The 26565-nt window shown below is 44.3% G+C and overlaps 1 protein-coding gene across 8 annotated transcripts in view; it reads left to right on the top strand.

The window, feature by feature from the left end:
• SESN3 (sestrin 3) overlaps positions 1–22185 on the top strand; it is a 44242-nt gene extending 22057 nt beyond the window's left edge. For 4 of the 8 annotated variants that reach the window (XM_065041470.1, XM_065041632.1, XM_065041940.1 and 1 more), the window contains 9 exons: positions 1402–1467; positions 4192–4389; positions 5097–5279; positions 5635–5871; positions 7357–7525; positions 9788–9903; positions 12543–12733; positions 13126–13270; positions 14343–22185. In XM_065041470.1, coding sequence (XP_064897542.1) covers positions 4195–4389; positions 5097–5279; positions 5635–5871; positions 7357–7525; positions 9788–9903; positions 12543–12733; positions 13126–13270; positions 14343–14429 — 1323 coding nt within the window. In that variant the 5' untranslated portion in view covers positions 1402–1467; positions 4192–4194 and the 3' untranslated portion in view covers positions 14430–22185. The remainder of the gene's footprint in view (positions 1–1401; positions 1468–4191; positions 4390–5096; positions 5280–5634; positions 5872–7356; positions 7526–9787; positions 9904–12542; positions 12734–13125; positions 13271–14342) is intronic. The other 4 variants (XM_065041550.1, XM_065041712.1, XM_065041866.1 and 1 more) reach the window with 1 other exon arrangement.
• Positions 22186–26565: the final 4380 nt, after the last annotated feature.

The raw sequence follows: 26565 nt of genomic DNA, 5'->3' as shown, positions 1-26565 counted from the left end.
AAGTCACAAATCTAATTGTCCTGCGAGAGTTTGCTTTGGAACATCTTTCCTGAATAATCACTGTTGATTTCTGCATGTTTTTTCATAATCTAATTTAGAAAGGACAGGATGTTTTTAAGGAGCGGGACAATAGTTACGCAGCTCCAGTGGCTTCATTTTCCTGTGTGGAAATTGGTGGCATGCTCCTCCTGGGACCAGTGCTGCTGTTCGTGTTATGCTTCAGCCCCCTGGTAGAGATATTTAAGGGTCATTTGTTATGGAAAACATCAGACTTTAGGGGCATAAAATATTTAGTATGCAAATACCACTCTGCCGTTGGTGGGTAACTTTTTAAGATTCACCAGTGCTGTGGTGCAGGTGGGGACTGGAGAAGGTGTGCAGCCATGGTTTCCAGACAGATGGAATATAACCATGAAGAGGGAAAGAAGGATATACAAGAAGCATTGGCTTTGAATTACTGCAAGGGAAATTCAGGTAGACATTAGGAAAACTTTCAGTCTGCAGAGACGGAGGGATCTGCAGGAGGGTCTTCAAGAGGAGGTTGGACCAGTGTTGGCCAGGAGTGCTGGTCCTGCCCCTGGTGAACCAGCGGAGGAACCTCCCCAGGTCCCTTTCAGCAACAGCCATTCTGTGAAAGCCTCCGCAGGTTATCCTAGTTCAGTTTCTTAACTCAAATCAAGCCCTCTGGCTCTTGTTAGGCTGTCAGCCTGTTCTGTACTAAATATATCATCCTCAAAGAGCGTTTCATGACTTCTAGCTGGGGTTTGCACAGCAAGGCTTGTGCCACGTGTGGGTTCTCCTCCAGGCTCAGCAGCTGAGCAGGGCGGCTGTTTTATCAGGTTTCTAGAACAAGTCTTTAACTGGGTCTTAATGGTTTGTGTGGAGGGGGTGGCCATCCTTTTCATGCAAGTATTTGGCACACAAAGTGCTTTACACTCTTCTCAGCACTGAGAATCTCACTAGATGCTGATATTGAAGAAAACAGCTTCTTGCTTCTGATTTCCTGAATGTGGCCTTTGTGCATATAGTAAGAGATGTTTTTTCCCCTCCACTCTCCGAACTGCCAGTACATTGCTAATTTTAGCATCGTGGCAGATTCTTTATTACTGTCATCTATGTAGCTTCAACCTGGTCAATAAAACAATCAGGATTAGATTTTGGGGGGTTTTCTATCTTTTCCCTTGCCAAAATTGCCAAAATTCTTTGTGCAAAATATGGGGGATGCAAAACTGATCTAACCATCCACAGTGTCGTGTCTTCACCTGCTCAGTGGGGCTGTAAAACATGAAGGTGGCCTTGGGAGAAGAGCTGAGTCTGGGCCTTGAAGATCTCATCTTTCAAGATAAAGCAAGTTAATATTGTTATTCCTGACACTGATGGAATTACATGGCTGTTTTGCAGGAAAAAAGAGTACAAGTCTCCCCGCCGTTGACAAGAGGACCAAGTGCCTTTATACCAGAGAACGAAGTAAGTTTGCGGTTAGCTGGGCTGGGTGGGCGGTAGCTTTTAAAACTGAAGTACTGAAGGATGGTTTTACAGTCCTGCTTGCCCAGTGGTACCCAAATGAGCCCCCTTGTGAGCAAAAGCGATGAGATCTCCAGAGCAGGCTCCGGTGGGTAAGAACCCCCTGCCCATTCACCCCAGTGGTGCCATTTGACCCCTTTTGGGTCGCCAGCACTCCCGCAGACAGCCCGGGTTCTCGTGGGGGATGATCACGTACTGTTCCTAATGCCAGGCCCAAGGGGAGGCCTGTCCATCGGTGCAGCAGTATGATTGTGTAGCTGTCAGGGCAAAGCTCGAGAGAACCCGAAAATATGACTAACTCCTTAGACTGTAAATGTGGCTCTTGAGAGAATTTATGTTTGAAAGGGTACGGTTTGACTTCAAACTCAAGATTTCTGCCCACGATTTAATGTTCAACTTAAGCCTTGATTTGTAGCTTGCTGCGGTAAGTAGAAACTTTGCTGTGGTGATGTTCTCCTGACATCTCAGTCTTCACAGAGTATTATTTGTTGATCAGTTAATTATTTGGGATGGTCAACTATAAAACCAGGACCTGTTTTTTGTTTTAAGTAGTTGCTACAGGTGGATAATTCACATGCTAGAAGGGCCAAGAACACATTTTGAAAGACGAGATAGCTTCTGTTCTCTGAATGTCTCTCCATTTGTACGCCAGCAAGGTCTGAATCTAAAAACAGAGATAGTGTAAAGGCTGGCAAAAAGAAAACATAGCGAAGCAAAAAGGAAGAGGGGTCAGAAAGTCTTTTAGACTTAAGAAGAGGGGAGAGAATATTAAATATTGTTTGTTAAGCAAATGGCTACCTTTTCCCCTGTTCCTGGGCATGAAATAATACACTGGGTAGGAAGGATGTAGTTAGAGATTAGTAACACATTTAGTGTCCAACAAATCTTGATAATAACACTGCTCATGTCAAAGCTTGCTTTATTATCGTAATAGAAGGAATATGGACAGAGCAATAACAGCTTAATTGTAAAGGTTCCTGTTAAAGCGCCATAAGGCTTTACATGCATGAGAAAAAAAAAAAGTTTGTGAATCCACAGGTGGTAATAAATCACAAGGAATTACATATACAATATGAAAAGGATAGTAATATGGGTGGAGATAAATCTCAGTAGCAGTAATGCCACATATTGCTGTGCCTTACATAGCAACAGCGCAATCCTACAGGATTACATATCAGTTTTGTCAGCAGAACTTTTTCTCCATAACTTGTCCTGTTACAAGGAAAACTCCTGACAAGCTGGAGAAGATTAGAAACCTTCACAGAGACATGAAGAATATGATTTCCCCAAGAACCTACTAAATAAGGCAAAGATCTCAGATATATGGGAGATACACTTGCTGAAGAATAAGGGGGACTGCTTGGAGTGGAGCGAGGGATGTACCGTAATAAGTGAGATAAAGTGATCTCTAATGTGTGAATAAACTTCTGATGGTAAAAAACATTCTTAAGGACAACTGGGGAGGCATCGTCTTGGGTACAAAACGCAGAAAAGCTGTCACAGTGGAGAACTACACTGGTAGAAATGGTGGAGCTGCCCAACTGCGGAGCTGCTGCTTCCCTTTCTTTCTGGGCTCACAAATTAAAGCAGGGAAGTACAGTGATGAGAAGTGAAAATGTAGTATCTATGTTGTTCGTGTTTCTTTGTGTGTAGCTTCTATCTAAGATTGGGTGGAAAAATATTTGAGACACGGTCCATTCAGCAGCCCATCATAAAGAAGGAAAATGTTTTTTAAATAGAATATTTCAGCAAAAGCGTTGTGTCTTCTTGTCTTTAGGTATTTTCTATCTTCATGTGCAGTTAACCAGATAAAATGTTTTCTCATTTCATGGTGTTTGTAATAGTAAGCTGTCTGGTTTAATACTGTGCATTTTTAGAATACGTACTGGGTATTGTAGTCTTGTGCTTAGAACTTCAGTGGTGAACATGTTGGGGAATGGCTGTTCTTGGTGGTAAACACTGAGTAATAGCACTAACACTGTGTCAGGGCTTGCACTGCAAGAGCTATTTAAGTCTTTTGCTGTTTCATTTCATCTTTTGCCCAAGGTTTGGATTGGTTGGAATAATTAAAGAACAGCTTTTGTTTAAAGAAAGCATTAAAGTCCTATTCTAAATAATACTTGAATGTTATGGACAAATTAGCATTTGATCTGCTCTTCAATTAGACAAGCACGGCAGGGGGAGGTTGCCAGGCTGTTTCTATAATTTGGTTACATAACCCAGTTCCTCTCCATTAATTTTGAAATTGGTTTTAGGGCTGAATGCTCGGGTGGTGTGTGTCTATACAGCCTGGCTTCCAGAAAGACTTCGCTTTGCATTTAGCTTTTGTTTGCTTCCAGCTCTCTGTACAGATTTGATTTTAAGCATCTGTGAGTTTGGCTCTTTGGGAAAGATCTGCAAAAAAATGGTTTTGGTTTTTGTAGGAACATATTAAAATAACAGAGATACAGTGTAAAGTACTTTCCAGTTCTCAGTATACAAGGCGCATCTATATGAGTGTATTTGCGTACATGCAAGCTTGTATGCACTTACAAATATACGTCCACATCTCCAACACTGCCTTTAAGTTTGTACACAAGCAAACCTCTCACACCGCAGTAAGTTTCTCTGCAGGGCTGAAGCTGGAGAAATTCTTTCTCTGTTCAGTTTGTCTGTCTTATTTTTAAGGTTATGCAAGCAAATGGTTTGGATGAACGTACCAATCTTCTTGTGGAAGAATACTCCACGTCTGGTCGCCTGGACAACATCACGCAGGTCATGAGTATCCATACGCAGTACCTGGAGTCTTTCCTCCGCAGCCAGTTCTATATGTTGCGCATGGACGGGCCCCTTCCTTTGCCCTATAGGCACTACATTGCTATAATGGTATGTAACAACAGGCTGTGTATTGTCTCCTGCAACTTTAGAAAGGAGAGACTAGTGAGATATTTTGGCAAGGGATGAATTTTTGTAGTTTATTTTCATCAGAATATAGCATGGCTACCCAGAAGGTTTTCAATGAGGAGGGAGATTTAGCAATGTATATATTCCCTTGTTTGCCACAATGATACGTTTCTCACATGCCCACGAGAGCGAGGTTTTACAGAGAGCGATTAAAACTCTCTCACCTTATTTCTGGATATTTAACCATCAGCATGCAACAGTACAATGACATTCAGTGCACTGAAGTCATAACAAATTCCAAGTGAACACTAGGCTAACAATTTTTAGCATGAGGGTGTTGGGACATTGCAACAGGGGCCAAGAGAGGTTGTGTGGTCTCCAAGGATGGAGATCTTGTCTGGGCTCTGAGCAACCTCAGTCAGCCCCGCTGTGAGCAGGCGGCTGGACCACATCTCCTTTAGAGATCTCTTCCAGCCTGAATCAGGTTCTGTGATTCAGAGCAAAGTAATCAAGCATATTTCCACTGGAGAATCCTCAAGACTGTATGGAAATGCATTGCAGTATAAAGCATGGCCCTTTGGAATTAAATGGTAGTTTTGTTTTGTGTCAGTAACCTGTCTTCCACCTGCAGCAAAACCAGATTACACGCTAATGTGCTGCCTTTTTCCCTCTGTGTTTGATTACTCCAGGCTGCGGCCAGACATCAGTGTTCCTACCTAATAAACATGCACGTTGATGAGTTTTTGAAGACCGGCGGGATTGCAGAGTGGCTGAACGGTTTAGAATACATTCCCCAAAGACTGAAAAATCTGAACGAAATAAACAAACTCCTTGCACACCGGCCCTGGCTGATCACAAAAGAGCACATTCAGGTACCTGAGAAGTCCTGCCTGTAATACCAGTAGAAAAAACGCGGAGAACTGTGCAGGCATCTTGTTCGGCTTCATTACCTTGAGTTAGAGCTTCCAATAAGTCAATAAATTATTCTGTGTGACAAAGCCAATGAGATTTACTTGCTAGGAATAGCATTGGCTAAAATAACCCCCAAATAATAAAGGTAATGTATTAGATGTCTCTTCTTTTAATCTGTTGAGAGTTTGTGTGCAAGAGGAATATGGTGGTATTGGAAGAAAGGAATTGATACCTTTTTAAAATCTATAGCGTTTGATAGAAAAGCAGGGGGCCAAAAGAAGTTTTATATTTACACCTCTTTTATTCTCATTTCAGAAACTTGTCAAGACTGGGGAAAATAATTGGTCTCTTCCTGAGCTGGTGCATGCTGTTGTCCTGTTGGCACATTATCACGCCTTGGCGAGTTTTGTATTTGGTAGCGGCATTAATCCCGAGAGAGATCCAGACGCGTCTAACGGAGTCAGACTCATCGCGGTCAACAACTTCTGCGTCTGCGATCTTGCCAACGACAACAACATAGAAAACGCGTCCCTGACAAGTAGCAACTTTGGGGTTAGTGTCACAAGAACATTTGCATTGGAAAATTTTCGTCCCTTCTCTACTGCTTATATTTCAGGGTAGTTTTGTCAGTTTTTATCTACTGTACTCGAATGCCTGAGTCTGCTAACTGGTAGCTCTAGCAGTTTGCAGTGCAATCTGTTGAAAGCCACACAGTAACAGCAGATGGTAGTCAGAGCAATGTGATTTTGATAGTTAATCTCACAACCCATTGGACAAGACGATAAAATTATGCTTTGAGCTGAAAGTTTAAAGTTCCAGTTTCTTCAGAGAGGGTGTTGCTGACTGGAGCCTTGTGTCATCCACGGTCCTGACGTGTGGAATGAAAAAATAAATAGAAACAAAAAAACAGAAGTCGTAATAATAATTTTGTCTTCCAGATCCACAATCACAGAACAGGTCAATTCTGAAAAACTTCCATGTCGATGGGAGGAAATATCTGAAATAAAATTACTTAATTCTTCGTACTGTTATTCCAGTCTTGAATCAACCAACAGAAAACTTTGATTACTAGCTAATAAACTTAAATTTGAAAGCTTTTTTTTTCTGAAAGTGGCTCTATAATGCCTTGAAGATGTCCTTGAATTAATGCCAATTGATGGATTAGCCTCATCACCTTCAATGGAAGATCAGGATTATTGCACAGAGTCACTAGATATATTTTTTAAAATTAGCAGCACAGTGTGAACATGTAATCAGTCCAATTGCTGTATCTTAAATTTCTGGACTGTAAGACATGGTAGATCAGATCATTGGGGTGTCTTATTCCCCATTTGTAGTGGGCAAAGGGCTGCTGCTGGCTCTGCCGCTTGTTAAGTAGTTTACTGAAAAACAGTTACAGTGATGGGCAGAAGAACAGAGTCAAAAGGAAAAGGTGGAAAAGAAAAACCAAACTATTTATCTTATGAAAAATATGAATGATAAGTACAGATCACAGAACCCTAAAGTTTGATGTATATTTAGTAAAGAGGCCCATTTTCCTCACAAAAGCAAGAAAAAGGGTCAACATAATGGTTCTTTTGATCACGTGTAAGGAGAAGTAAAAACACTGATTTGCTGTCTCAGGTTGTGTTCCTGCCTTGCAGTCTTGCACTGCATCTCTTCAGAAGCATGATTACTAATAGACTGAAAAAAGTTACCTTAAAATGAAAAATGGTATTCTGATACATGAAGGACACACAAATGGCTTTTCCTGAGCCGTCTGCATGGTGGCATATATATTACAAGCAGCTCTGGTTTCCACATTCAAACACCACCTCTCCCGCTGTTAATCCTGCTGCAGCAGATCGCTCCAATAGGTGACAGTGACACGTCCCAGCTCCTTCTTCTGGCTGCCTGAACCCTGGTTGTCTGCGCTGCATGCGACAAAATGCATTCTGGCTTAAGCTTTTGTGTTTGCGGCTCCTGTCTGTTTTAAACGTTTGTTGTCAAGCATGAAATCTGAACATGACACACGTTGTCTATCTTCTAATTTTGCAGAATGTCATGGTGTTTTTGCAGATTGCAGAGTCTTTAAGTGAGCTGGAGGCCTTAATGGAAAGGATGAAGAGGCTACAAGAAGATAAAGAGGACGAAGAAGCCTCTCAGGAAGAAATGGCAACTCGCTTTGAAAAGGAGAAGAAGGAGAGTCTGCTAGTAATTAATGGAGGTATTTGTGCTTGTCCAGTTCTGTTTTGTTTGTGCTTTGTAAGAACTAAACACTTAAGGCCAGTTCAGTGACGACAGCCTTTTCTGTCCATTTCTTTATTCCGGCTCTTGGTCTCATAGGAGTGTAGTGAGGGTGGTCCTGCCACTTGCCTCATCTGCTTAAGATTTCTTGATTGGCAGATACCACCATGCTTTTTGCTACTTGAATTTGAGCTTTTATTTATTTAAAAAAAAAAAAAAAGCCCGTAGACATCTTTAAAAGGTCAGGTGTAGATTTCTCTTCCTTTATATGCTCTATATCCTCAAATTATTCATTCACGTAAATACTAATGCTTCACAGGTTTAGGTTCTACAGTGCTTAGAACTTCAGTGGCACTCTGAGGAGCCTTCAGATACGGCATTTAGTTCAGGAAGTAGTTTGAGATGAGATTCGACTTCTTTACCATTTACTACCCAACTGGAAAGGACATTTCTAACCCTCCCTTCTGAGTGATCGTACTGCTGTGCTGCAGTAACAAAACTGCCTGTGTTGTCATATTCCACTCCTGTGTTGTCATATTCTTACCATTTATTTTTTTTTAATTCTTAAATAACATTCAAAATTCTGAGCTGAAAGCTTTTTTTCCAATTTTCTTCATATGCTCTGGAGGCCTTCACCATACAAACCATACAATGAAATCTGTTTCCTATAGACAGGAAGATACGTTTCTTTTCCAAAGCAGGTGTTTTAAGATAGAATACTATTAAGACAATCAGAATCTCCAACCATTTCCTCATAGTAGAGGCTACTGGAAGATGATGGCTTGTGTCTTTTAAGAAGTAACCCATAAAAAGCGTCACATTTTCCTGACACTGTTCTTTGTCAATTTAGATCTCAGTAGCTTCAAACCGAACATGTTTGAAGGTATCTGAGCTTTTGTGCACTGAGCACAGAAGGGAGGAAGAACGTATGCTGGATGAGCAGAGAGATTGTTCTGTGGCTCTCTAGGAACATGCAAAATCTCTTACAGACAATACATCCAACAACGTCATGGCTGGATTTTAAGAAATGGGCGTTGTCCATTCTTCCTTTATTTTCCTTTGGTCAGACAGTATCAGCAGTGTGGATAAACCCATTGCAGCTTCATTGCCAAATCGGGACTTCCATGAGCCTCTGCAACTTCAAGTGTGCAGGGAAGAGCTGCAGTTGGGGACAGAAGGGGTTTTTTGATGGGGTTGCTGATAGTTTTGTTGACTTTCCTCCCTCTTTGCCTTTTGCTGATTTGAGTGGCGGAGTCTGTATGTGTTGAGCCTTTACCCTTTCATGAAATTCAGTCCTCGGCAGGGGAGAGGAGCGTATGTGTGCAGGTTTTTTATTCTTTGCCGAGGATTTGCTGCAGCAGATGCTGTGCGAGCTTCTTCCTACGCAGTTATGTTTTGATTGTTTAATGAGGCAAAGAGGAGATAAAGCACTTCTGCAATTCTTAGATTAACTGACTTTTCGAGGTGTTAACAGTGGACATATGGCAACTGTTCTGTCAATGCATGTGGAAGCGAGCCAGGATTTTAACACCAGGGTCAAATGCAGTCAGCTGTGGAGTATTCAACTTCTGCAGAGGTAGTTACGCCATCAAGCCACCTGTTTATTCGGGAGGGAAAGATTGATTCCTGATAGGGAACCTGCGCTTGCTTAGTGACACGTTTTGGAGCTCTTTGAAGATGCTTAGTTACTAGAGCTTCTGGCACCATTTCAGCCTGATGTACTGTACAGCTCTTTGCTCTCATATAATCTTCCACTGATATTTACAAGTGGAGTGTTGTGTTGCTTTCTGGTTGCTCATAGTCCGGGTTACAGAACAGAGCTGGTGTAATTCTGGGCACCGTACCTGCTCAGCATAGCAATCCAGTTACCAATGGTGCATTTTTGTGTTTCTTATACAATGACTTTACTAACAGGATTCATCTTCCTGACCTGAGACACCTGGCCTCCCTCAGAAGTCAGCAGAAAGAAAAGCACACCTCCAGACAGGAGTTTAGCCCATCTCTTCCCATTTTTTAGGGCTACGTTCAATGTCTGTTATGGGCTGACATTTAGATGACTCAGTGAAAAGGATGGATCCCATACAAGCAGATTGGGGTTGAAATGTTTTGTTGCTTTGTGCCACACGCTTCTTTTGCACAACTTCTAAAATTGTTCTCTAGTCCTGTAGTAGAGTGGTAGTTGGAAGTCAGCGCTAACTCATGTCCTTGCCTAAAGCAAAGTACTTTGCTGTTCTATTCACAGCATTTGATGATGAAATAGTTTCTACAGATGTCTCCCGCTATATTGAAGATCCTGGGTTTGGGTACAAAGACTTTGCAAGGCGAGGAGAAGACCATCTGCCAACATTCAGAGCTCAGGTACCATCTCTTTAAAGTACATACACTCCAAGAATGTTTGTGTATCTCATTACATGGCAAATAGTATAAAGCAGTTGTAGTGCTTGTTCCATGCTCCTTTCTTGTCCTGGTCCATGAAATAGCTCACAAGCTTCCACAAATCTACCTAAGAAGAGTCTTTTACTATTTGTAAATCTCAGACAAGGGAATACTTAGCTTTCAGTCATATTCCAGTTAACACCAGAATTATTATTTGAAAACTGTAAAGTGTATCACTAAATCTGGAACAAAAGTGAAAGGCAGAAGAATTTATTTTCTGTCCCTCCAGATGTTGTATAAAAAATCCACTGGAAGAACTCCATTTCTGTTATTTTATCACGTATTCTTTGCCCAGTGGCAAAGAATCAATACATAGATGTATATATGTCTGTGAGAGTGATTTGGTGAGTAGCATTCACATATATGCACCAAATCACTGGACTCTGAATGTCAGAAAAGAAAACGAGTTCTTAAATATGATTACTGAAGTCTTTTGTTATATTTGAATATATTATTTTAGTGCTGTTGAACAGCATGTACTTTTTATCTGCATGTTGCCTTATGTATTGGCATCATTTTTCATGGCCAGACTGTTGAACTTCTTCATGATACGGACAAGTATCAAGAGAAAGAGGGACATTCTAGGTGGTTCTGTTCCAGCTTAATAGAGTAGATTAATCAGCAGTCTAGTAGTAAATTGTAAGCAATCTTAAACCAAATCAGAAAAATTCAATTAAAAAAACAGTGGGTGCAGGAAAACTTCATGGTCAGAAGGTGCACGTAAGACTGTAAAATAAAGGATGCATGATCACTCTCAGGTAATGGATTTACCTGTATGGCAGTCTCTGCTGATCTGGATAATTTACTCTGCGGTCTTGATATGAGCCTAGAGGAGGTAGATATTGCCCAAAAGAATAAGGTGGAGTCAGTGCCTGTACATCAAACATTCTACTTAACTACTTTAGGAGCAGCAGGCTCCCATGGAAAAAAAAGCTCCACAGAAGATGAAATTGGAACTAAAACATCTCTGCTCTTAAATAAACAGGACAGTTTGTGGCCTCCGTTCAAAGGAGTCACCTTGATAATTTAACTTGATTACTATGTCCTACCCTAAAGCAGTTAGATGTATATACCCACAGCCTCCCAAATGCTCTGCTATTAATCCTATTCAAATTGCAGTAGCATCCCAAAACCCTGCAATAAATCCAATCCTTATTCTGAAAAGACTGCCTTTATCTCTGTGGGTTTAAGTTTAATAAAAAAAGATATTCCATACACAGCAGAATATCTTTCATTTTTTTCCCTTTTTCCCCTTTTTCGTTGTTAGAATGGATTAACAGCTGATAGTAAACAGGGCTTTTCCCCTCCTGAGGCGTCTGGTTTTCAGAGTCTCTTTTGATGCCACAGGTGTCCTGAACATGTTTACAGGGCCGGGAGCTACGGCATCTTTCTCAGAAGCTTTACGGGCTCTTGGACTGGCAGCTGGAGGCCAAGTGTGATGCTGTGGTGCATTTCAGCCTGGAGAAGAGAAGGCTGAGAGGGGATCTTATTTATGCTGATAAATAACTGAAGGGTGGGTGGCAAGAGAATGGACCAGACTTTTCAGTTGTGCCCAATGATAGGATGAGGGGCAACGGGCACAGACTGAAGCACAGGAGGTTCTGTCTGAATATGAGGAAAAGCTTCTTTACTTTGAGGTGCCAGAGCCCTGGAACAGGCTGCACAGAGAGGCTGTGGAGTCTCCTTCTCTGGAGACATTCAAACCCACCTGGACACATTCCTGTGTGATCTGCTCTGGTGAACCTGCTTTAGCAGGTGGGTTGGACTGGATGATCTCCAGAGGTCCCTTCCAACCCCAACCATTCTGTGATTCCCTAAATGCCTCTGTTAGGCTGCTGAATTTTGTCCTACAGACACTGTCCTCCTGGGGCGCCAGGCTTGCACATGTGCTCTGGAGCCCCTGGAGGACCCTTTGCCCAGCGGTACCTTTTGAAAACAGCCAAACACGAGAAGGGCATGGAGATGATGCCCTTGATTGTACAGAGGATGACTGTCCAAGGATGTGGACAAACTTAGCATGTTCTCCACTGCTGCTGCTGTCGTGCCTCCCATCATCCTTGGTGTGAGCAGCGAAGCTTTTGTCCCTGCGGTCCAGCTGCTTGTCTAAGAGCAAAGCAGTCTGGATTTTATTAGTTTATTGAAGGACAGTTCAGGACTTTACCCAATGAGTGTAAATACTCCATCTCTGCTCAGAGCTAAGCATTAAAGCCTCCAAGAGGAACAAGTTCTTAAACATACAGGCTCATCCCCCGTAAAATGACACTGGTTGGAGTGGTACAGCAGACAGTGGAAAATTGCCTCAACACTTTAAGAGAAGCTTTGGGTTTTTTTTTTCCTCCTGTAGGCTAATGATATCCAGCTGGAGGTGGGGTGTTGTGACATCATGTTCATTGTCAGGAAGCGTGAGGGAATAGAGCAGGTGATATGGATGAAGGATTCAAAATGCAAGTTTTTTAAGAGAATAAATGTATAACTAGCAGAGAGCAAAAGCTATTGAGCTATAGAAAGGGTCGGATGGGGACTTCATCTGTACATTTATATATTTCCTTCTCTTCCTGCAGGACTATACTTGGGAAAATCATGGCTTTTCCCTTGTAAACAGGCTTTATTCTGATATTGGGCATCTCCTTGATGAGAAGTTTCGGATGGTATATAACCTCACATATAACACTATGGCAACCCATGAAGATGTTGATACAACTACTCTAAGAAGAGCTTTATTTAACTATGTCCACTGTATGTATGGAATCAGGTATGGACGAAAATTCCCTGGCTTAGCAGTGCATTTTAAACTGTAAAAATGAACCATGTGAAAAGCATGATTTTAGAATCCAAGAAAGGTACCTCAGTCTGGAAGTTGGAGTGGGTTTGCTGGCATATCAGTATAACTTTTGCTTCCAGTCAAGAAAATGGTTATGAATCGGGATGGAACTTATTACAGAAATCTCTTCTCTGGAGCCAGCCCATATCCTTTGTTCAGAGAAGACAACATCCTAGTGCTAAGCCTTTCAGGTCTTCTGTTGGCAGGTGGTTTTTTAGCGTGTATAATAAATGCTCCAATTCCCAAACTTAAGAATATAATGCTGCAAAAGACCATGTTTTTAAAAGCTTACATCCAACGGAGTGATTGCCTGTGTTATTTAGGTATGATGACTATGATTATGGAGAAGTTAATCAGTTACTTGAACGCAGCCTGAAGGTTTACATAAAGACAGTGACCTGCTACCCAGAGAGAACTACCAAGCGCATGTACGATAGTTACTGGCGTCAGTTCAAGCACTCGGAGAAGGTACGTATTTCAAAACCAAACTGGCTCCACAGAGACCCTCATACTATTTAAAAATGAATATATGGTGACACCTAAAAATGGCAGTATCTGTCAAACAATCTGTTTTTAACCAGAGAAAAACAAATGAGAGGAAATTCATTAAGTGTTAGGTGTCCATTTTACAAGAACACTTTTTAGTGTACTGGAAATACTGATTATTTTTTAATTATTATTTTGAGTGACTTCTCCATAAAATTAAGCTGACAACTGTAAGGAAAAGTAGATAAACTTGGGAATGCAGACGTGGTCAACTATGCCAGTACTTGGGATTTGGGGATCAAAAAAGGCCTTAGCTCATATAAATATATATATATATAAATATTCATTGTGTTTTTCATCAATAAAAATGTGAACATGTCTTCAGATATCCAAAGTAAACGCTTCCTGACAAGGGTTCAGTCTGTGTGTCCCTGCAAGCTTATCTGGCATAGAGTCATAGAATAAGTGGGGTTGGAAGGGACCTTAAAGATCATCTAGTTTCAACCCCTCTGCCAATGTCAGGGACACCTTCCATTAGATCAGGTTGCTCAAGGCCCCATCCAACCTGACCTTGAACACTTCAGGGATGAGGCATCCACAGCCTCTCTGGGCAGCCCATCCCAGTGTCTCACCACCCTCACGGTGAAGACAGATCAATAAGACCTTGGTGTTAAACTTCTGAAGTGAAATGCTGAGAATCAACTCATGTTGAGTTGAGCGTGTAAACTCTTCCTTTTTCTGGCTCCTGTATAGCGGTCACAGGTGGTAGTAAAGAAAACAAAATATAATTCATGAAGAACTGATACCATTAGGATACAACAGCGGTTTTATTGGGAGTTCTCAGATAGAAGATTGCTTCAAGTAGCAGTTGAGGCCAGTTCTTTCAGTTCTAGTGTTTTGTTTGGTACTGTCTTGAGGAACTGGTGTCCTGTGGCAGAGTACAGGACGTAGTTTCTTGCAGCAAGACTCTACCAAAGGTTAGAAATTTCAGCCTAAATGAATAAACGATGTTGAATTCAGAGGTGAACTAAATGGCTGATTTAATTTTTAACAGGTTCACGTCAATCTACTTCTAATGGAAGCTCGTATGCAAGCCGAACTTCTGTACGCCCTTCGTGCCATAACTCGTCACTTAACCTGAAGCGTTCGCTGCACGGGAGTAAAGGAGTTTTTACTGAGTACGTAAAGACCTTTCGAAATAGATACACACCAGAAGCTGTTTGTGATGTAGCATCAGGTTATTCAATTCTCTAGTGTCAAAGTTTAGCCGTGCTTCTTGGCGGCTGTAATGTGCAATGACGTGTTTTATTTTCTTGATGCTTAACATTACTAATGATAACAAAAGTAACACTGAGGAGCACTACTCTGCATTGTGTCCGGCTGGATTTCTGCGCAGTGGTCAGGATCCTGAAACTGTTTTTATTATATCCAATCCTAGCGCTTTGTTCTTTAAGCACCGGAGTGAAGTGCTTAGAGACTACTTTTTCCAAGCAATCATTTTTCAGATTAGTGGAGTCCAGCAGAAGCTCAGTTCTTCCTGTCCTGAGAACGTCCCACCGTGTCGTGACTCGCGGCAGAGACGCGCGGGCTGCGTTGCGTGGAATTGCCCACTGGATTCTTCTGTGTCTCCTGGAGGCTGCTCGTCAGTCACTGTCTTACTACAGCAACTGAAGGTGATGCGAGATGTGGATGCAAACATTGAGCACACTTTAATGTGAAATTAATCACGATAAATCCTACAGCATGCTACTGAAGTGCGAAATCCGTCTGCTTTGTCCTGCCCCTTCCCCAGAGAAGAGGCCTCACCGTTTGCCATTTCAGCCACGCTTACTGTGTTTCAATCATGCATAATCTTGTTTTACTGACCGTCACCCTCGGTTGTCCTTACAGAATCCATGCTCATCACATGCTGCAATTTGTTTAGTTGGCACCTATAAAGTTGATACACAGGCTGACCAAAAAATAGGGTTGTGGGGTTTTTTGCACTCTCTTCTTTCTCAATACTTTAACTAAGGAAAGTAAAGGAAGGCTAGCATATCTGTTCTTTCATATTGGATGTATAGAAATTTATTTCCCATACCTTTCTCGTAGCATGAAATTTTAATATTCAAAGTTTTGAAAGTTTCTATGCATTAGTGTGAGTGAACAAAAGAAAAGTGCAATATTTAAAAGGAAAGCAAGCTTTTTTCCCTGTCATGCCACTGCTAAAGTGTCCTTCTTATATAGCCATAAAGAAATTTTAGAACCAAATTTCTTTATTGTCTAAGGCCTAGCAGTTTCGTTTTAGCTTTTCCGGCTTAAGACAACCTGATACCGAGATGCCAAAGCATCCCCAAAACAAAGCATTCTTGGACAACCGGTAGTATTGGGGAAGGGAAGAAAGAAGTTGCCAAAAATGTCACACTTTTGTGCTGTTTTCTGTTGCTTTTGACTAATTTGTAAGAGCACAAAATGTTGATATTTATAGCTTTATTTTATATTGCATTTAATGAACCAGTGAAGTGCCTAAAGAGATGCTTAAACTTACCCGGTAGGATGCAAGTTGTCACTGATTCAGCTTTTGTCTGTTGGTTTGGACGTTTCATATTTCTTTGAGGAGGGTGACCTTTATTTCTTGCATACATTCAAAACTAACTGGATAGGTTTATTTTTAATGTTCCATTGGCTTGTAGAAGTTAATACAGGAATCTTTTTTTCCATCCGTGACTGCAGAATAGTTTAAAAAAATACCATCAGTCATATTTTAACGCTTTTCATTGACAAAAACGTGGACCAGTACGCTACTAAAGTTAGTTTTATCTTTTTTGTCCCTGTTCTTGATACTTTTCTATGACTTCGCATGTTGGTTTTTTCACTTTATCTATGTGTTCCAGATCGGAAAGCTAAATGATTGTACACTTTGCTGCACTTTCAGACTGCAGGCTCTGCATGTGAAAACCTTTTGAGGAAGAAAGCAGTAATTAGGGTTTTTTTAATGTAATGTTGGCTATTTAGAAAGATACCCAATAGACAGCATCGGGCTCTCTGCCAGAGAGAGCATTGGGTAAAACATCAGATTCATTTATCTCGTATAGCTAACTGCAGAGATTTACCAGAAGTGTTGGAATGCTCGTGCGTATGAACTTAGGTTAACTTTCTAAGGTGTTATGATCCTTTTTCCTCCCTCTTGTGACCGTAGTGGCCATAGCTCATGGCTTTTGTGCATAAAACAGTTCTGCTGAGAGAAGTTTTCATGCAATACTTCTGCTTTTCTTCAAGTGATGGGAACTGTACAGTACTACTTTAAATTCCATTGCTTTGAAAAGTCAAGAAGCACAGTTGAGCTCTGGAAAGGAGGCGAAACTAGATTTGGGTAACTAATAGGACGGCTTAGTTTCCCTTCAGAAATGCGAAGACTCTTGGAGCAGGTTGAATTTTACGTTTGGAAACATGAGTGCCTTTACTTCTTTCCTCATGAAATATACTTGCCAGCTCAAATGCCTTCTGAGCAAAGTACATGAGCAGATTTGAAATATAGGAACCATAAATAGATTGCTTCGTAAAATTTGTAGTAAACCAGTGACTTCTCTTTTTTTTTTTAAGGTGCCATATCAAGTCACATATGGCCTGCGAGACATTCCACTGTAGGAAATGTCATTGTACAACTAGTTTGCTATTTCTCTTTGTTTTTAATATTAAATGCAAACTTGAAACTTCTGGAAATATTTTCCATGTGGCATTTTTTTTCAAAGTATTGCATTTACAGTGTAACAGTTTATAGACTAGTTTTTATACTCAAATTTATGATTTTTAATAGATGTTTGTTCAGAATAGGTGTTTGAAGTCGGACAGCTCTACCACACACTTCACGCACGCTTTAGGCTCACACTCTGCCAAATTTTAATGTGTGAGTGTTCTTGGATTTTTTGCATTTTTAAAGCACTCATGAATGTGAATCTTCACACCTCGTTCGTTAGTATTAAGAGTACCGTAATCATTGGACGTGTAGATACTCTCCCTCTGTGTTCCTTTGTTGGAATTCATCTTTACCAGCATTAACGTTAGTCCACAAAGCCGCAGCCGTGACCAACACAAAACTGAAGCGTCCAGTCTCGAGCTGCTGAAGAGCGAGCCCGGGAGGCTCGGGTTGAGCAGCACGGGGAACGCTGGCGCTGCAGAACAGAGCTCCTGAGCATGGACAGCTTCTTACCACTGCACGGTGGCTTCAAAGCGTGGGTTGCGATCCATTACATTCTACATTCTTGGTAATGAAGAGAAGGGGAAAAGGTGCCGATGGGAGAAGGCGTTTGCCTTTCCCAGAACGCTCTGCCTGCAGCCGAATGGCCCAGGAGGGACAGAAACCCTTTCAAACCCGGGTATGGTTTGTGCAGACAGCTACTAAAGCTGGTGTTGGGGTGTCCTGTGAGAATCTCAGCGAGCTGTAGATCCATCTGTTTTCATCAAGACTGAAGTGACACATATATTCTTTGTCCTAAGGCCTTCCATTATAACGCAAAGGATGTACTTTCAGCTTTAAGAGTGAAAGAATTGCCACTATCAGCTCTTCCCACGTATTAAAAAATCTTTAGGACAGGAAGATCAGTGATTGTAAACAATTACAAATGTAGGTCTCTCTATAGATTTAGAACAGAACAAAAAGGAAAACGTTTTGCTTCTCTTTTACTGAGTGCAGAAGGTCAAAGCACCAGACTCTTCAAAAGTATTTGTGTTTGTAGTCATGCCGGTAGATGTTCTTATGGTATTTGGAAAAAGCAGCCAGTCTCCTAAATTTCAGTAGCAATTTAAGCACCTCAGCACTTAACAAAATCCCACAGGGTGCCCACTTGCATTTTTGAGTCAGATTTTTAAAGATACTTAGTCACCTAAATTCAATAGAATAAAATCAGTTTCCATGGAGATTAAAGGAATAATGTGTATCAGATCCATGTGATTTGCAGCAATTGTTAATGAAATAGGTTGTTTTGGGGACTTAATATAGGCTTAAAGGAATCCTTCCAAAAGCAGTTAAACCGTGAGCTGCTGCTCTTGCAGAGCAGGTTCTCAATGTTTCTCATGCATGTGTGTTTTCCATGAACATAGGCACACATTTCAGGCTCATTTTCCAGAGTTTGGACTCCGTTTTACAAGAGCTGGATTATTTAACCTCTGCTTGCAGAAAGGATTTATTGGCGAAAGCAAAGGGATAGCTTGTGCCCGGACTTCAAAGTTTTAGCCAGAGGAAATACTCCAAATCTTCTTGATTTCAAGTGATGTTCTTTCAGTTACTTTCCTTAGAAGTTTGGTTCCTTCTGCCGTAAATACGGGGTGATGTTGCACAAAATTGAGGGAGAAGGGAGTGGATTCATTGTAAATGGACTTTCCCAGAGTTGGTCTGAATATAAAGCTGTAAGAATTGGTTTGTTGTGAGGTATCATTCCAAGAGCTGGACAAAAATGTCAGTTTTCACCATCTGAACTTCAGATTTATTCTCCCTAATGTCCCCTAGCCCTGTATTTCTCTGAAGAGGTGCATCCACCAGCTTTTCCACATTTGGGAATTGTAAATGAACATTTTTATCTCAAAATGAAAGCGAATTTAGCATTTCGTAGGTCGCGGGTGTGGGAGACGGAGAGAGCACAGTAGTACGAGGAAACTTTTGGAGCCTCTTGATCAGTGTTAATTTATCCCTTAGAGCACATTTCCTGGTCATGCTGCTGCTCCCCCAACACACGTCATGTCTCTCTTTAATTTTGTTAATCCTTCTGCTGCTCACCAGGGGGGCAAGAATTGTCATTTTCCAAGCTGCCGCCACCACCCCCCTGCATCAAGTGCTTCCGATCTTGCCAGCTCACAACCCCGAGCAGTCTCACAGGGGTGACCCCCTTGCCTAAAACAATGCTGGGTTTCTGTATCCCTGCTTGCTGTTGAGTTCAGAGGGTCTTTCTCGTGCTCAGAAACACTTAATTGCCATATTGTGTTATTTCTGGACAGGAAAATTCTAAATCTGGATTGAAAGGACAACACTCGGTACTTGCTTACAACATTTAGGTAGCGTTTGCCAGTAGCATGTCAGATCCCATCTCTGCAGTTACAGTGATAATCCAGTGGAACTATTAAGGAAATGCTTTTTTGGGGGAAAACTCCCCGTGCTGGAGCCGTTCAGTCGTGCAGGTTTCTTTGAGGGACAATCTGGGGGGACTGAGGTCCTCTTGGGCTTATGGGGCCATTGGGTCGGCAGCTCCTCAGGTGCCTCACAGCCGGGCAGGCCGCGACCTCTGGAACAAGGAGATTTGGGTTTTTTTGCTTATCTAGGGGCTAAATCCAAATGCAAATTGAGTGGCTGCTGGAGATGGAGTGGGGTTGGGTGCTCCTGTGGGTGCGGGGTATCATCAGGGCTGGTGGAAAACGCTGCGTGTGTTCCTGACAGTAGTTAGAGGTGGTATTTAAGCTGCCGATGAATACACTAATTGTGAGGAGCACACTGTGCTTTCAGGAGGTACAGACCACGGGCACTCTCGAGGGGACACAACCAGCGCGGGGGGAGATGACATGGTGGTCAGTTGAAGCTTCACGGGTGTATTCCAGGAGTCCTTGTGTGTGTCTGTGCGTAGCGGAGGTGGTGGGAGATGCCTCCTCCAGAGGTGGCTTCTGTAGGACAAGAGCTGGGACCCTTCCCTTGCTCCATGGACCGTTCCCTTCTGCTCGAGAAAAACATCCCACTGTTGAATTCCATTTCCTTGCCCCCATCAGCCCTTTGAAGGGAGCGTTCAGACAAACTGCGTGAATCACCACGCACTGTGTCTCCAGCTGAGGGGTCTGCAGGACAGTGACAGCAGCAGGTCCAAACACACATGGTCCAAAACTGTCTCTCATTCCCCACTTCACGCTTATGTTGTGCCACCAGATCCAAACCTCCTCCCTCTGGCCGGGTGGCTGCGGGTGCAGCCGGCTCGGGGTGGTGGGAGATGCGGCCGCTTTCAGGGGAAAGATAACAATAACCAGGCTACAGCCCTTGGAGTCTGCGAGGCGACACAGCCAGAAATCTTTTCACGGCTGTGACTGGAACTGGATATAAACTGTAGCTTAAAAAAAACAGGAATTTTGTAAACTTGAAATCTCTCGGTTTTACCCTTTTCTCCTTTTGCTGGAAAGCCACACAATGAATGTATATGCTTTGTCTTTCTATCTGACATAACTGAAAATCAGACTGCCAACTCCTTGTTTTCTATTAGCCTTTTTTTTTAAGGAAAAAAAAGAGTTTGTGAGCAATATATGTAGCATGCTGTGAACGTCTGTTTTGATCTTTATAGTTACTCTTTAATCCATCAGTATTAACGCCAGTTCTTTTTTGTGTTCCCCTTGGTACTTCGTATGCGGTGTAAGCAGAAGCTGTGATGGCTTTGCAGTCCTGTGCCGTGTTACTGTAACTCCTTGATTTTTTAGGAAGCACCTGACTGTGGGCGGCCCTGGGCAGGCAGCGTGCCCGGACACGACTGCCACTTTTTGGTCTCTTGTACTATGTATAGTTTTAAGTAGAATAAGCTTTTTAACAGAATATTGATGCGGTTTATGAGTCACGCAGGCTGCAAGTGTCTGGTGCGTGAGAGTCTTTGTATTTATAGTTGTTGGGGGTTGTTTTTTGTTTTTGTTTTACTTCATAAAGTAGCAAACTTGATAAACATAGCCACTTTAAACTGCTCTTGCTAACCAGACCCTGCTGTAGATACAAAACCACTGCAGGGACAAGGCGGTGTGCCACAGACCCTCCCGACCGCGGGGAGCTGAGCCCTCTGCACAAACCACGCTCCGAACCACATTTGGACCCAAAGGCGAGGAAGGCCGGGGAGCTCTGGCGTGCGTTTCAGCTCCCCGTGCCCAAAAGCCGGTTTCTCGTGCCCCCATGGTCTGCTCACCACTGCAGGGGGCAACATGAGCCTTGCTGGCACAGGAGGGATGGACGGACTGAACGCGGGCACGGCGTTTCTGCAGCCACAAAGCTTCCAAGTCTCTCTCCAGTGCAAAAAGTAGCCTTTGACTTTTTGTCTGCAGAGCCTGGCGTGTCAGGGGCAAGCAGCGGCGCTGGCTGTTCACTGAGGGCTGTGGGTCTGAGCCCCCATGCCTGCAGGCTGGGGTGGCAGTGCCGTTCCATCGCATCCCCCGCCTCGCACCCTCTACATGGGGAAAAAACTTGTCCCCAGCCCCAGCTCGGCAGCTTGTCGCCTCCTCCTGCCGCAGCCACGCAGGCGTTCGGGAAGAGGATTAAGGACAAAGCTGTAGTCCTGCAGCTCCCTCCCAGCACCACGAAGCGCAGCAGCATGGTACCTCCCCATGGTCCCTCCAGCATCCCACGGTGGGGACACATCTGTCCTGCCCCCGGGCCACCGCCTGCCCTGAGCTCTGCGGAGATGCCACGGGCTCCCTGCTTGTCAGGCGCTTTGCCTGCAAGGTGAGGCAGCTGCCCGGAGCTCACTCTGGGTTTCCACAGCAACTTCTATCATTTCTTTCTTTCTGTTGTTGCTGGTTGGGTTTTTGGGGGGGGGTTTGGTTTGGTTTGGTTGGTTTTCATTTTTGTTATTTTGCAGAGGACAAGCTGACCTAGTGGGATGGATTTGGTTTTTTTTAGTGTGTGACTTTTCTTAGTTTTTAAGTTACCCGACTTGAATTTACCTGAACAGATGCAGAAGGAACTTTTTTTTTGTGAGTTAAGAGACAAAAATGCATTTTTAAACAAAGGAATCATGTATTAACATTTTAACAGCAATTCATAAATCTGCACTTTTTATGAGGTTTTGAAAAATCTATTTATAGGTACGGAACAATGGGGTTTGTTTAAAACTGTATCGCATTTATACTTGCTGAAATTACTTTCATTGTTATCAGTAGGAATTTCATTGGTTAAATAAAATGGATAAAACCTGTCTCTTGTTCAGTCCTTCACTCACCATGTGCTGGGAAACGCATCTCAGGAGCAGAGTATCCTGCGTTTTGGGATGAGATCCAGTCCTGGATGTGCCCTTCCACTCCATGCTTTTGTCCTGGGTTTTAATTTATGTCTTATTTAATATATACATCGATATAGATAGTAATTCTATTTAATCTATGTGAGCATAGGTCCTGAAAAATGTGTAGCGCCTGCTGAAGGCGATGTCTCATAAAACACAGGCAGCTGTCAGGGATGAGGGACGGGGCGATGGGCATCGTGGTGTTCAGCCTTGATTGCCCTTAGGATCTGGTTCTGTGAAAGCTGCGGGTGGTGGGATGGACCGGGGGCTGCTCCGTCTTCCAGGGAGCCCTGAGCAGTCCTGCCGTCCGTCCCATCCAGCCCCAGAAGGGCAGCAGAGTGCTGAGGGGTCACCACAGGGTTTGTCCCAGGAGAAATGCTGGTCTCACCTCCAAAAAGACAAAACTAGTTAAGACGAACCACGGACCTGGGGTGTTTTGGGTGTATGTTACCCTGCAGCTGCGGGATGCTCAGCTGGCCTGTCCTCACCTCGCTCTGCAATGGAAATAACCCCCCCAAAAACCCTAAAAGCCCATTTCCAGTTCTGTTAGAGGTCGTGTGTGTCCCAAGAAGGGCTGTGACCGAGGGCTGTCACAGCACAGCCATTACCTGCTGGCATCCTTAGCTGGTTCAGCTTCATCCCACCCCAAAAGATACATATACCACATTAAAAAAAAAAGAAGTAGATCTGTAAATATATAAAGTGCTAAGTTACCTGCTTTCAGTGGGAGTTTCAAAATACTGAAAATACCAGTCATCGTGGGTCCAGGCAAAGCTTCCCATCCCTGTCACCGCCAGGCACGGGTGCAGCTCTGGACAGGAGGGGGAGCAGCTGTGTCACCAGCACCCTTGTGGAAAACATAAAAACCATGCAACTCGCCTCAAAGCCAAGGGCTGCTGTGGAGCTGCTGCTTTCCTTCCCAAAGGGCCCACGGAACAGGCGAGCAGCCAGGCAGGACGGTGCCCTCCAGCCAGGCCCAGCCCTGGTTTTGGTCGTTGCACCTTCACCCAGTGCGTGGTGTGAGTGCTCGGACGGGGGACCCAGCACAGGTGGGGGACATGCCCACTCCCCAGGGACCCCAGGCCTGCCCTGCACCTCATCCTCACCTCTCTGGCTGGGTGTCTCCAGGAAAGCAAACGCCCAAACATCATTATGTGTTGGTGATTCTGCAGATCTTCACCACGACCATCCTCCCTGGTCCACCACAGCTCTGCTGCCATGGAGCCTGCTCCCGCACTGCTCCCCCAAAACACAGCCCAGGGCCGGAGAAGCGCAGAGGGGGGTGGCAGAGCAGGGACCGTGTCACGGGATGCTCATGTGCCCACGCTGGGTGGCCATAGGACAATCTCCCTGCACCCCATAGGTGACCCCTCTGAGATGTCCCTGGGATCTGGGGAAAGGCCATGCCCAGGGTAAGGGCGGGCAGCCCCGTATGGGTGGTATGTCCTTGTGAAGACCTGGCTGAGCGGACCCCAAGCCCCCCAGGTCCCTCCCCAGCCTCCTGGAGCACAGGGAGACAGCCCAGTGTGCCCCATGACCAGCACCAGCTGCGAGCTTGGCCACCCCCTGCCTCCCAGATGGAGCCAAAATGTCACAAGCAGCATCAGAAGCCACGTGGCCAGTGGCAGCCGTGTGTCACCGCCAGCAGAGAGCAGGTGCCCATGTGTGGCTCCAGCAAGCCCACATCCACGGGGTTGGATTTCAGCTGGTACTGGGGTCTCCTTGGGCTCTTCCCGGCTTCGGCTCAGGCTCCTCGTGCCGTGGCCCTGGGGAGAAATGGTGACCAGCCCCAGACCCCCGTATAGGGCAACCAGTGGATCCTCTCTACAGTAATTAAGTAATTTGTACAGCAAGCTTGCAGTAATTGCTGCTGAAGTACACCCACCAGCATGTGGATGGATGTCAATGCTGCACGCTCCTTTATCCCAAATCATAGGCCACGTGGGAGCGTGTAAACTCCCCCCAATAACTTTTAATTTTACCAGAACGGAACAATCTGGTGAGGCACATGGCCAGCAGGGCAGAGGCTCTGCAAATCCAGGCTAGAATTACAGACGTTATAAATAACATCGCTCATCACACTAATGAGGTCATTTAATTGATTTTTTTTTTGGTAAGCTTTTCTAGGTAGAAAAGAAGATAATCTCTGGATTTGTATTTCCTGCTAAATTAGAACCTACCCTCTGCATCCTCCACATGTGCTTTTTGCCTTCGGGCTTTCTTCAGCCCCTTGGAACAAAACCGGAACGTTTCTGACCTGCAGGAAGGTGCTTTTGCAGAAGGGAAGCCCTGCTCCTGCTCCTCCTCCAGCCTGGGGCTGGCGTTCAGAGCATCAGCATCTCCAGGGAATAAAACATTGCCAAAAAGCAGATACAGAAAATGCAACAAAAAGTGAATTCTGCCAAACCCCAAGTGTTTCAGCAGTCATGACCTGCAGCACTCAGTGCTGACTTGCAGAGGAGTGAGTTCCCCGCTGCAGCGCGTGAGGGTTTAACCGCAGCCCAACCACCTCTCCCATGATGTCCCCCTGGCCTGGTGCCCCTTGTGATGCACCAAAACCCCCAGGAGAAGAGCCGAACTGGGGAGATGGTCCTCCCTGAATACAGACTTTTAATTTGTCTTGCTAAATTACCTGCCTAATCACTCATGGGTTCCTCTGCAACTGGTGGAGAGATGGAGAGATGCCACCAGAGGGTGACACCTGCCCCGAGTCACCTCCTGGTGAGGCGAGTCCCCTTCCACCTCAGGGGAAACACGGCTGGGTTTCAGAGTTCAGCTCACAGAAGATGAAACTCCAGTGCACATCTGCAACACAGCACAGCGATAATTAAAACATCAACTGAAAACATTTTTTGTTAGATTGAAGCTAATCTCTAGGTTTTTTCTTTCATTTTTCCCACTGAAAAACAAAACAAGAAAAATGTAAATTCTGCAGAGACCAGGACCAGAAGCAGCTCAGCTGGAGGCATCGTTAGCAACACTAATGAGCAGACCTGAGAGCAAACCCCCAGCACTGCGGAGATCCAGGACCCCCGTGCTGTGTCCCGGGAGGCCCCGCAGCGCTGGCAGGACACGCTGTGGAGTGTGCTGGGTGCTGAGAACCTGCTCACAGCTGGGAACGGGCAGTAGGGAAACAGCGAGACTTTATATATGCTCCTGAGAGAAATAAAGAACAGGTCCCAGGTTCCCAGATACGTCCCACTCCACCAAACCTCCCTCTGACTGGGCTTGGGGGATGATCTGCAGCATTACAGGATCTGGAGATGGACAAAGTTATCGTCCATCTCTGGAGCCTGAGTGCCTGTTCCCTAGTCCTGGATGACACCCGACATCTGAGTTGTTGTCCTTTCTCCTCAACTGTCTGCTGGGGGGATGATGAACCTCAGAGACCACTTGCACCTCTCTGACACCAGGATGCTGATTGCTACGCCCAGAGACACATGGTGTGAACTGTAGGGTTGTCATACGCAGAGACAGGAGTTGGAGTCAATGATTCTTGTGGGTCCCTTCCAACTCAGGACATTCTGTGATTCTATGAAACCTCTTCTGCAGCCACTGGGCTCCCGGTCTCACGGATCCTTGAGATGGCAGCCCCTTTGCTCCACATCAAAGAACTCGTCTCAGTTTTGCAAAGTGCCATGTTTTTCCAAGGGCAGGCTATCACCTACAGTGCAAAGGTGTACAGTTACAGCCCGACGTGCCTGAGGGTGAAAGATACACTCAGCCACCCCACAAATATGCATGTTTTCCATTAACTCAAAAAATTGTGGGCCAAGTTTTTGGGGGGATGGGATGACTCCACACAGGTCAGGCCAACTCGCAGGGTTTGAGGTGCACACGGTGGTTAATCCCATCTGTTGCAGCGGGACCACACACACACAAAACTCCAGCACCAGGCCAATGTGGCTGAGAGCGCTGGTGGTCGTTCCCAGCAGCACTCAGGAGGCATCAGCCACTGGTATCATTCCTACCCACATGGAAGGACTCAGTGACCCAAGAACCTTCCAAGGGGCTGTGGGAAAGACCATCCCACCTGCACAACCACCTGAGTGACCCATGTCAATGTACAGCTCAAAGGTCTCCACGGGTGGGACAAGCCCCATCAGCCACCAACCCTGGACTAACCTTAATTTGCCTCAGTTTTAGGAATCCAGCTGAGGTGTCCAGGTTAAAGCCAAGAGAGATATTTATGCTGAATGGAGAGTCCGGTGCCTGCAGAGAAAAGATTTTAAATTGCCATACTTGGGTGGCATAAATCCAGACAATTATGTCTCTCTGTCTGTCATCGCATCAACC

The sequence above is a fragment of the Columba livia genome, chromosome 1 (genome assembly GCF_036013475.1).
Source record: "Columba livia isolate bColLiv1 breed racing homer chromosome 1, bColLiv1.pat.W.v2, whole genome shotgun sequence".
In the NCBI taxonomy this organism is placed as follows: Eukaryota; Metazoa; Chordata; class Aves; order Columbiformes; family Columbidae; genus Columba; species Columba livia.
This window is presented reverse-complemented; position numbering and strand designations above follow the sequence as displayed.